Source organism: Paroedura picta, chromosome 11 (genome assembly GCF_049243985.1).
Source record: "Paroedura picta isolate Pp20150507F chromosome 11, Ppicta_v3.0, whole genome shotgun sequence".
Lineage (NCBI taxonomy): Eukaryota > Metazoa > Chordata > Lepidosauria > Squamata > Gekkonidae > Paroedura > Paroedura picta.
In genome coordinates this window covers 17,473,322-17,484,964 of record NC_135379.1, presented here as the reverse complement: position 1 = coordinate 17,484,964, position 11,643 = coordinate 17,473,322, and the positions used below count along the sequence as shown (strand labels likewise).

General features: G+C 42.7%; 1 protein-coding gene across 1 annotated transcript in view; it reads left to right on the top strand.

Annotated features, from left to right (window-relative positions):
• The window catches only part of LOC143820538 (macrophage mannose receptor 1-like), a 49,822-nt gene extending 40,196 nt beyond the window's left edge, over positions 1-9,626 (top strand). Inside the window, exons 25-30 of the mRNA XM_077303498.1 lie at positions 279-444; positions 1,910-2,065; positions 3,610-3,720; positions 5,124-5,330; positions 6,866-6,910; positions 7,947-9,626. Of these exons, the coding sequence (XP_077159613.1) occupies positions 279-444; positions 1,910-2,065; positions 3,610-3,720; positions 5,124-5,330; positions 6,866-6,910; positions 7,947-8,182 (921 nt within the window). The 3' untranslated portion in view covers positions 8,183-9,626. The remainder of the gene's footprint in view (positions 1-278; positions 445-1,909; positions 2,066-3,609; positions 3,721-5,123; positions 5,331-6,865; positions 6,911-7,946) is intronic.
• The last annotated feature ends 2,017 nt before the right edge of the window (positions 9,627-11,643 follow it).

Genomic DNA, 11,643 nt, shown 5'->3' with positions numbered 1-11,643 from the left:
ATATAGCAGTTTTTAGAAGAACTTCCAAAACTCTCCATTTTATTTACCTGTGGGAATTTTAAGAATAGTCAGTACCAGTGTAAAATGTCTGTTATGGTGGGGGCAATATACAAAAGGTTGGGGGGTTCCAGACAAAACACTTCTATTTGTTTCTCCAAAGGTACAAAAATGGTTTGTTTTGAGCACACGTCCACTCTTTTCCACCTTTCCCCCCCCTCCCCCAATAAACTTAATGCTTTTCTAAGCCATTGTATTATTTTCTATGATTTCCCTTTTAGACTAATGAGAATTATAGATGGGTGTCAAACTGGAAACTGACATATACTAATTGGGCTCCTGGAGAGCCAAAAGAGAATCTAGCCTGTGTCTATTTAGACCTTGATGGGCAATGGAAAACAAGCACATGCAATAAAAGGTATTCAGCTGTCTGTGAGCAATATAATGGTAAGTAAAATAATGGAAATGTGTAATAAGGGACATTGTGGTTTAATCATTATTAGATCCGCCCATACCAGACAGAATAATAATAACATAAAACTGGAATGGGCAGTTCTTCCTTCTTCACAATGAAGAAGACATTAACAGGTTTGGTTTAGGCTCTATAATCAGCAATGACTTGAATTTTCCTTCCCATGAATTTACCACTGCTGAAACCTGGAGGGTCTATGTAATTGCTGTTCCTGCTGAACAGGGAACTTAGTCCAGCCCAGTGCAAGCACCTTTAGACTCCATTAATTTCATGGGGTGGGGACTAAACATTATATTGATGCTCACTCAAATCAATGAGGTTTAAATTCACCTTTGGTTATGAAGACCTATTTGCAGATTAGTTCAGGACATGATTCCGCCCCCCCCCCCCACCTTTTAGTAAGCAGTGACTTTTTCAGTATTCAATGTGGGAATCAAATGGAATTAATTGGACTGTATTCACTGGATATTCATTGGACAGCATGCTATAATCTCATCAGATCACAAAAGTTAAGCAGGGTCCCTACTTGGAAGAGAGATCACCAAGGAAGACTCTGCAGAGGACGGCAATGGCAAACCACTCCCACTTCTCACATGGCTTGAAAGATCTGGGGGTGCCTCAAGTCAGCTGCAACCTGATGACACTTTACACATTAAAAAAAACATCATAGGAGTGTATTCAACGATGGGGACTTCTACATGATGATGTGTCCCTGCATGGGAAGCTGCAGACCCTGAATCAAAGGGTCCCAGTCAAAAACAGGGGTTGTCTCGTTTTTCCTCTATGTCATCCCAACTGTCCACAATTTAAAGGGGATTGTGTGGGGGGATGGACTCCTAGTCACAGAATCCCATCCTCTTTCTGAGCATAACTCATGGTGCAAAAGAAAAGCCTACTGGGAAACTGTGGGGTGGCTGGAAGTAGAGCCATCAGTAAAGATGTTATGCTTGTCTTCACTATAAAGAGGAGTTTAGCTCCTTAAACAATGGTTTGGGGCAGCTCATTCCCATGCTCTCTTTTTCATTACTTATCCCTCTGGCTTTCCCCCACTTTCCCACCAAGCCACAGTGCAGCCCAGAAAGGAAATGGCAGGGGGGATCTGGGTCATGGAGATTCTAATAACACAGAGACACTGTTTTAGTGGAGGTTTCAATGGACCAGATTTCTTAAGCTTCTCAACGACATCTAATCATATGCTTATAACATAACCTGCTGGGTTGGGGGGGGGGGAATATAAGTTCCTTCAAATACATAAACATAATGAAGATGATACTTAGGCTTACATATTGTAAATGATGAAGACAATAATCAGGTTTACATATTGTATATTATGAATTTGAGAGTCTCAGCACAAAAAATCATCCTGGGTGTGGTTAATTATCACATGCGTGTGCTTAAAGGATTTTTGTAAAGATACTAACTCTTTTTTTCCCACGATAGGTATAGTTCCAACTGATTATTCTCAAGTCCCTGGGAAATGCCCTGAATACCAACATGAAGGCTATACAGATTGGATTTCTTTCCGTGCTCATTGCTATATGATCATAAATAATTATAAAAGCTGGCCTGCAGCATCCATGCAATGTTCTCAGTTAGGTGGGTGTCTTTTTGAAGTAGGACATAACTATGTGAGCTCCAATTAGTGTGTGGATTGCTTGCAATTTCTTGAGAACACTCTTTTCAAAGGGAAAAATTAATTCTGTTCAACCCACCAGACTTTTTCATTGAAGATTTTTCATCTAGCAAATTATAATGGATAGGAAAAAATAAGTTTCTTTCACCTCACACACACACTCACACTTTTTCTGCTTCCAAAATATAAACAAGAGGAATGTACAGTATAAAAAGGACATTGTGCAGTTGTTTCTTCTCACCCTATGAATTCTTTCTTACATCTGATTGTTAACCTTGCTTTTCTGTCTTTCATCTCTGTAACTCTCTGGTAGAAATTTAAAATGTATATTTCAAATGAAATATTTGCATCCCAGTAAATTGTTAATGGGAAAATCAATGTATTTTAACCTTCTGCTACTTCAGCAACACTAGACTGATTGGCACAGCAAACATTATTCCAAAAGTGCATTATTCTTTGCCTCTTTTTTTTTGATGATTTTCTTCCTATACTCATGAACATAATACTTTTTGACAGAAGCAATGAATGCTGCATTTACTACTAATACGTGCTGGACCTGAAGACATCTGGATACATTTAGCCTATGGCAGTGGTCCCCAACCTTTCTGAGGTTGGGGACCGGCAGGGCATCGGGGCGCGGCCCGCGGCCCGCGCAGGCCACGCCCACGCATCGGCCGCGCCCGCGTGCCGTGCCCACGCATCGGGCCGCACCCGCGTGCCGCGCCCGCGAGCCGCGCCCATGCACTGGGCCACGCCCGCGTGCCGCACCCGCATGGGTGCGGCCAGCCCTGATTCCCTCTCCCCGCCCTCCCGCAGTAAGAAGCTTCCCGGGGAGAGGGAGCCGCGGCCCGGCGCCATGGCCTTCGCGGCCCGGCATCAGGCCGCGGCCCGCAGGTTGGGGACCACTGGCCTATGGGACTTGGTTCTTTCGATTCTAAGCACAATACAAAGAGTACAAGTTATTTGAAAGCATGCAAGCTATGATTGCTGTTTATGTAAGATACTAGAGGCAAAGCCTGTTGTATCCAAGAATACAACGGTCCTAGAGCTTGGCAGTAGGAAGAGGAAGGGGAGGAGTTGTCCAGTCTGTAAGGGCATGGGGTTGAATGTGTGTGTTGTGTGGGAGGCTATGGTGGTGTGGAGACAACAGGTGCTCCCTGAATAATGTCTATCTACCCTGACCTGGATAACCCAGGCTAGCCTGATCTTGTCAGATTTCAGAAGCTAAGGAGTGTTCATATTTGGATGGGAGAACTCCCAGGAAGTCCAGGATTGCTGTGCAGAGGAAGGCAGTGCCCAACCACCTCTGAACATCTCTTACCTTGAAGATTCTATGGGGTTGCCATAAATCAGCTGCAACTTGATGGCACTTTCCATCATATGTAACCTTGGTCAAGGAGTGCCATATTTCGATGATGACATAACAGCCTTGTGTGAAACTGTCTTGATTTTCTATAACAGGGCAACGTTTAAATGTGTGTGTTTTTTTGTACTTTATGTTTTCTAGGTGGTTCTTTGACTTCAATAGAAGATTTAGCGGAAATGAACTTTTTGAAAAAGCATATGCAAATGCTTGATCAAGGAAATTTTTGGATAGGATTGATACAAAACGTGGATGGTAATGGTTTAATCTTCAATATTTATGCAGGGCAGATATTGACTAAAGCTTCCACAGGGGCAAGTTTGCAGAGAACATTTATTATTATTATTATTATTATTATTATTATTATTATTATTATTATTATTATTATTATTATTATTATTATTATTATAATATCTGTGGGTTCGGTAAATACAGACTCCAATTCTTCAAGACAGCCCTTTTTATTTAGCAACTCCAACATCAAACTCCAAACATTGAACAGATAAAGACAGGCATGCTCAGGCACATTTATACACTTCAGCCCTCCAAACCCCCTGATTGGTTCCAAGCAGAGCAACAGGTTCAGGGCATCTGACAACAATAAAAACATATACAAAGTTAATATAAAATTACAGGCGAGTAATTTAAATTTTAAATTAACAACCCCAATAGAGTGCTCTAATTCTGTACATATTGACTAGAATATTTCTGACATTGAAGTTGGATCAATCTTCAGATGGTGAGGGAAGTGGAGAGGAGGAAGAGGAGGAGGAGGAAGAAGAAGAAGAAGAGTTGGTTCTTATATGTTGCTTTTCTCTGCCCAAAGGAGTCTCAAAGTGGCTTACATTTGCTTTCCCTTTCCTCTCTCCACAACAGACACCCTGTGAGGTAGGTGAGGCTGAGAGAGACCTGATATTACTGCTCAGTCAGAACAGCTTTATCAGTGCTGTGGTGAGACCAAGGTGATCCAGCTGGTTGCATGTGGGGGAGCACAGAATCAAACCTGGCTCACCAGATTAGAAGTCCGCACTCCTAACCACTACACCAAGCTGGCCTTCTAAGCACTACACCAAGCTGGAAGGGGAGGGGACATTTCTGATTTCATATTACAGCTAGGTTTGGCCTCAACCATATGCCTGGTGGAAGAATGCCATCTTGCAGGCCTTTCGGACAGAGGCCCTGTGTCATCTCTAATAGGACCCAGATCTTGGCTGGCAACTCATTCCACCAGGCTAGAGCCAGGGTTGAAAAGGTCCTGGGTCTGATCGAGGCCTATCACACTTATTTGGGGCAACGGACTACCAGTAAGTTGGAATTTGCAGAGTGCAGCACTCTTTGGGGAACATATTCGTAGAGGCGCTCCCTCAGGTATGCAGTTCCCAGACTGTGTAAGGCAATGGTTCTCACCTGCCACCACTCCGCGACCCCTACATACAAAAAATGAAAATAATGGCAGTGATAATGTCCATAAAATAATGGCAGTGATATTGTTAATACCTTATTTGTTTTGATTAAGTAACAGTTGTTTTCAATTTATCCAAAATGTGATAATTCAATATGAAAAGGAGCCAATGTAGTTTGATAATCCTTTTCTGTGCATAGATGTGCTACTCTTTGCCTTTTCAGTCGTTAAGAACTCCACTTCTTTTTATGATTAGGGGAATGGATATGGCAAGATAATACCGCAGTAGATTTTGTCAACTGGGAAAAAGGAGAGCCTAGAAATGACATTGAATCAGAACATTTCTATCATTACGATTCAGAATTAAGGAAGTTGTGTGTTGCAATGAGCAATGAACATGGGAAGTGGTTCATTATGTACTGCCATGTTAATCATATTGGATATATTTGTAAAACATCCAAAAGTAAGTCTTAACAATTTACATTCAATATATGTAATTATCAATGTGGCCAAAACTGTGAATAATTAAAATCTGAGATTGGAACCATGAGTAGATAAAACAGATCATTTTACAAACCTGAAAAAGTCTAATCTATTTCATAGGGATAAAATGGAGGAGAGGAGACTGATATAAGCTACTTTAGTTCCCTGATGATGAGAGATGTGGCGTATGAAGTAAATATGTCCGATGCTGAGGGTCAGATAAAAGTTAGGTTGTTGGTGGATGGATGGGTGGGAAGAAAAGGACATTGGGGGAGCGGGTGCCAGGAGGAAGTAAGGAGAAAACAGTTTAGATAAAGGGATATAAAGGACAGTGAGATGCGCCCCCTTCAAGTCCTCTCTGTACAACTGGGCCGATCTGTAACTGGGCAATAGTTTTCTTGGGTAGAGAGGGAAGGAAGGAAGGAAGGAAGGAAGGAAGGAAGGAAGGAAGGAAGGAAGGAAGGAAGGAAGGAAGGAAGGAAGGAAGGAAGGAAGGAAGGAAGGAAGGAAGGAGAGCTGGAGATTGCTGGGGGGCGGGGATGGTGTAGACTAAAGTAGGTTAGATTATGGGTTTTCAGGAGAGAAGGAAGCAGGAAAGGAGAGAGGATATGGGAACTTTCAGGAAAGTGAAAGAGGCCTTCATGGGGAAAGGGAAAATAAGATGCCCATTGCAAGTCCTTGAAACTCCCCACATTATACTATCCTAAGAGCCTTCTGGCCATGGCTCACCAATGCCAGTGGGGTGTTTAGGTTAGTATATTCTGTACTGCACTTCAGATGCCAGTGGGGTGCTATTAGGGATGCCAGTCTCCAGGTGGGACCTGGGGATCCTTTGGAATTACAAGGCATCTCCAGACTACAGAGATTTATTCCCCTGGAGAGATCTATTCCTGCAGAAAATGGATGCTCTGGAGGGTGGATTCTGTGGCATTGTACCATACAATAGGTTTCATTCCCAAATCTGCAGGAGTTTTCCTATTGGGATCTGGCAATCCAAGGTGCTATTGAAGCACATGTGTCATATATAGGCCTCTTGTAGGTCTTCCCCCCCTCCTTAGAAATGATACAAGAATATAGCATATAATAAGTGATTAAAAAGTGAGCAGTCAAGTATATATACTGATGGTTATGTATAGTGCTGAAGTAAACTGTAGACCAGGGGAAGCAAATCCTGGTTTCTGAAGTAAATTATTCTTCACCCTCCCCCAAATAAACAAGAGGGTGGTCCAAGATCCAAATTTAGTTTTGTGGGGTCAAGCTATGCAGTTTATATTGTGGGCATAATGTAAAATCAGGGCTTCTTAACTTGTGACATCAGAGCAAGGACTTAGCACCACACAGTCACCTGCACACTCAATGTGGTTGATTTGCAGAAATTATTACTAACCAGCACTGTGATGCCCAAAGGTATCCCTTCTCTGCCTTCCTGCTCTACTAAAAAGTGGTTTCAAATCCATTCCTATTTGCTGTGATATGAAGAATTAACATTTTTTTTCATTTTCTAAAATGTTATAGTTATTGAAGCTAAGCCAACTAAAGAATCTTCAAACAATCAAAGAGGTAAGACTGCTTTATGAAAAGAACCCACTCCAAATTGTTGAAAGGGATTTTGCGATATCTCGTAGTCTTAGACTTCTGTGGGGGTTATGAGAGAGTTTTAAAGCTAAATAGGTCAGTACCTAGCATTGTCTTTACTTCAGTGGTCCCCAACCCCCGGGGCATGGCCCGGTGCCGGGCCACAAAGGCCTTGGCGCTGGGCCGCTGCTCCCTCTTCCCCCCCCCCCCCGCAGCGAGAAGCTCGCCAAGCTGCGAGCAAATCGGCCGCCAAAGAAGCCAATTAGATTGTGGCCCGGCAAGCTTCTTGCTTCGGGAGGGGGGAAGAGAAGCTTGCTGGGTCGCAAGCTAATCGGCCGCTTCAGCAGCTGATTTGCTTGCAGCCTGGAGGGGTGGGGAGAGGGAGTTGCTGCCGCCAGCATGCCGGCAGCGCTAATGCGCATGCGCGGACTTACCGCACATGTGCATTTGCGTCCGGCGGGACTGCAAACGCACACGTGCGGCAGTTTTAACAGAACCCCATGGCAAATGAATGTTACTAACTTCACATCCCAATCACTTCTTGCCAGCCTAGTTCGCTCTGTTGCAGATCCGCTGTGTCTTGCCATTCACGCCAGTTTCCTTAAAGGACTTGCACAAGATATTGCTTCTGTTACAACATAGAATATATAAAGATATTGTTGTATTTCTAGTGAAGGAAAAACAGCTGAATCCTTATGAGGCTTGGGGAGCGCTCTGCTGCAGTATGTTAGGAAGTGGATTGTCAGAGGTTTCCTTAGAAAGGACCTTCTGTTTCCTCTACAATATATGATAGAGTTGCTGCTCCACGTGCCCAGTTCTAGATCCTGGGTCTATGCCATTGGTCCTTTCCCTCAACCAGGTAACCATTTCCTTGCTCTGTAATTTCCTTGCACACTGTTCTCCAGGTCCAAACATCCTTCAGTGATCTGTAAGGGGTAGACATGGTTTTGACACACTCGCAATCATTGAAAGGATTTGTGTGATTATATGTCTGATGATGCATATTGTATTTTTTCCCCAGTAAAAAAAGAAGAGTCTTCTCCATCAGCACATGGAACAGTCGTGGTGGCGGTCATTCTTTGTCTCATCCTCACAGTCGCAGGCATTGTAGGCTGGAGTTTTTACAAGAGAAGACGTAGACAGCAAATTACTGTTTCTGGCTTTAGTAACTCTGTGTATCATGACAACGTGATCATGCTCCAAAAGAACGACCCAGAATATCCTGCAGAAGACGTTGACAATAAGCATGGACAGTAGCTAGCTGCACTCTACTTAATGAACTGAACTGGTTAATAGAAGTAACCATTTGAATAGCATTGTTCAGAGCAGAAATATGTTCATGCCTCATGATGATACTGTGTGTTTTTTGATAAATGCTGATGACTCGGTGACAATATATTCTGGAATGCATACTTTCCAATGAAAGATCTAAGCTAAGAGCATAACAGCTTTATATTTAATGAGGGAGGCGGTGAAGGGAGACTGAATTCAGCACTCCCTTCCATACTTTCACTTAAAGAACCAATCAGGGCTGCTTTGGGGTGTGTGGAATGCTGGAAAAGACAATTCTGGCTCTGTAGTCACCCTGAGTTAACTGTCAAGTCATCACTGTTATAGTTTTGGGATCACAGCACAAACTTTAGTATCCTAGATTACACACATATGTCACAGCAGAAGATTGCACCTTGGTCACATCAAGGGCTACTTGAATGGACTCTTCAGAAAAATGAAAGCATGATTCTCAGTTGTGGCAAGGAATCCTTGTGACTCCCACAGCCTGGGGGCTCATGACTATCTGGTATTCCTCCCCCCTCCCCCCTATTATGAATGCTCAGGCTCAGTGCTGACATTATCATTAGGCAGCATGGGGAACATGCCAAGATGTACTCCGGCTGTGAAATAATTATATTCCCCCACCCCCACCCCCCACACTGCAAACTTTATACAACAGCAAAGTCAAGACTGGCCACTTTAGTACTTTGGTGTTCTCGCCAAGGTCTCACCCAGAGATAATTTGCTTTATTAACACACATTCCCACTCTCTTTGTTAATCAGCAGACATCAAGGAGATACAGCAAGCATTTAACAGAAACACGAGTTGTTGGTATCTCTGATTTGTGGCCAATGCTATGACAATAGTCCCAAAGCTAGCTATATTTCTAGCACAAAAAAATTCTTAGGCTTTCTTTGTACCTTGCTCTCGCCACAACTGGAATCATATGACAGTGCATAATGGAGATTTTTTTCGTCATATTTGTAATATCACATTTATTCATTTTTTTTCTGGAGCAACAAAATGCTTGGAAGTGCCCTTACATCATTTGGCAGAACTGATTCTGAAAGCTCAGTTGCAGACACCTTGGGATGCTACATGTTACAATAGATGCTATCAGATTATTTTGGCTGCTGTTACTTAATGTAGTAAAGGTAGTTTCTCATGGCACACATCTTGTATACAATTCAAGTGCACACAGGTGAATAATATAGTTAGCCAGCTTTGCGTACAACTGTGGCCTTCAGAGCAATGAACAATTAAATAAAAATTAAAAAATTAAACTGTAGGAAACCAGAAATTAAACTTTTGGATTATGATTTTTTGAGAGGATTTAATTAGTTGCATCAAAGATTCAACGCTTGGTCAAATTAATGGAGTGATGTATTTCTCAATATTAAAAATGAAGGGTTTTTTTTTCTTTTATTACCTATGGCTGCTTTGATCCAGTGTTGAGTAATAAAATTACATTCCCTTCTATCTATCAGAAGGTTCCAAAGGAAAATCTTCAGTATGCTGGGATTGTTCAGCTGCTTAAGCATTTTGGAAGTATAAGGATTGGTCTCCAAATGGAGAAATTTTTCTTGCAGATCCTCAGACCAAGGCTCCTTCAAAATAATATTTGGATTGCTTTTACACAAATGATGCATTTTCTATTGATGTTCTATCCAAATGAAATTATGGAAGGCATATTTTCTTCTCTCAGGTTTTATACAAAACAATACAAAACCAACAAGGGTGTAGGTAGAGGCAAAGGTGTAAGGGAGGCCAAATATGGTGTGATCTGAATATCAATTGTAACAGATCAATCAGAAGTGCGCAATACATTATTGGTCAATTTATGGACCATTTTGATCCAATTTCTGTTATGGTTGTTGACAGAGCCAGCCCCAGTAACTTTTGTTGATGACCACTATCAAAATACAAAGGCCATATCTCCTACACCATGTATTTGCAGACTTTGATATAGTGAACCATGCCATCTTGTTGAGGTATTTGGAGACAGAAGTAGTTATTGGGTTCAAATAATTCCACAGGGATGAACTCAGAGGGTTGCTGTTTAAAGAATGGTAGTCATCAGTGAAAAATCTATTCCATGGAGTTCCACAGGGCACAATCCTATTCACTATGCTATTCAGCATTTATTTTTAAAAAATCTTTAGGAGAAATAATTTGTAGTTGGCTGTCATCAGTATGCTGATGATGTCCATCCTGTCAGGTATCAGGCTGAGCCTAGCCTGTGGAGTCCTAGGTAAAGGCGCATCCGAAATCCAACAGTCGGTTGCAGATTTCAAAGAGAGCTTTATTAGGCAAAGTCCACAGATCGCTAAAGCAGGCCAAGATCTTCCTAAGCAAAGATCTTGATAATAACAAAGTACAAAGGCACCATGAAGGGTAGATATAGGGTCCGGTGAATAAGGGAGGGGGGAACGGAAGGTTTCGGCGGGAGAGCGAGCATAGGTGACAAAAGGAAAGCATTCCCAGGCTGGCCAGATGGCCCGGAGCCTTATCGGGAGGTTGGCACATTGTTGAGACTTTGCTGTCTCCGCAAGGACACTTACAGTAAGATTGATACATTCATTGAGGTTGTCCCCCCGCTGGGAAAGGAAGGGAGTGAGGTTCTCAAGAGACACATTTATGGCTATATGGCCTTGGCCAGAGAAGTCAGGGAAGTGTGAGAATATGCAGGCACCAACATGGCAGGAACCTAGGGGGGTTCATGACACATCCCTCTAATTCCTTATCCTGATCTCCTAGTCATGCCGTTGTTCTTGGCTGTCTGTTCTAGTTGAATGGCTAAGGGTTAACGAATTGAAACTAAATCCTGATACAACAAAAATAATTCTGGCTGGGAAGGCAGAGATTTTGAACGATATTGTGCTGCTCTCTTTTGATAAGTTTCACCTCGAATCATAGAATCATAAAATAATAGAGTTGGAAGGGATCTCATGGGTCATCTAGTCCAACCCCCTGCACTATGCAGGACACTCACAACCCTATCGCTCATCCACTGTAACCTGCCACCCCCTTGAGCCTTCACAGAATCAGCCTCTCCATCAGATGGCTATCTAGCCTCTGTTTACAAATTTCCAAAGATGGAGAACCCACCACCTCGCGAGGAAGCCTGTTCCACTGAGAAACCGCTCTGTTGGGAACGTCTTCCTGAAGTTTAGTTGGAATTTCTTTTGAATTAATTTCATCCCATTGGTTCTGGTCTGCCCCTCTGGAGCAAGAGAGAACAACTCTGCTCCATCGTCTATATGGCAGCCTTTTAAAATTCTTGAAGATGGTTATCAGATCCTCTCTTAGTCGTCTCCTCTCCAGGCTAAACAAGCTCCCCCAACCTTTCTTCATACGTCTTGGTCTCCAAACCCCTCACCATCTTTGTTGCCTCCTCTGGACACGCTCCAGTTTGTCTGCATCCCTCTTCAACTGGGGTGCCCAA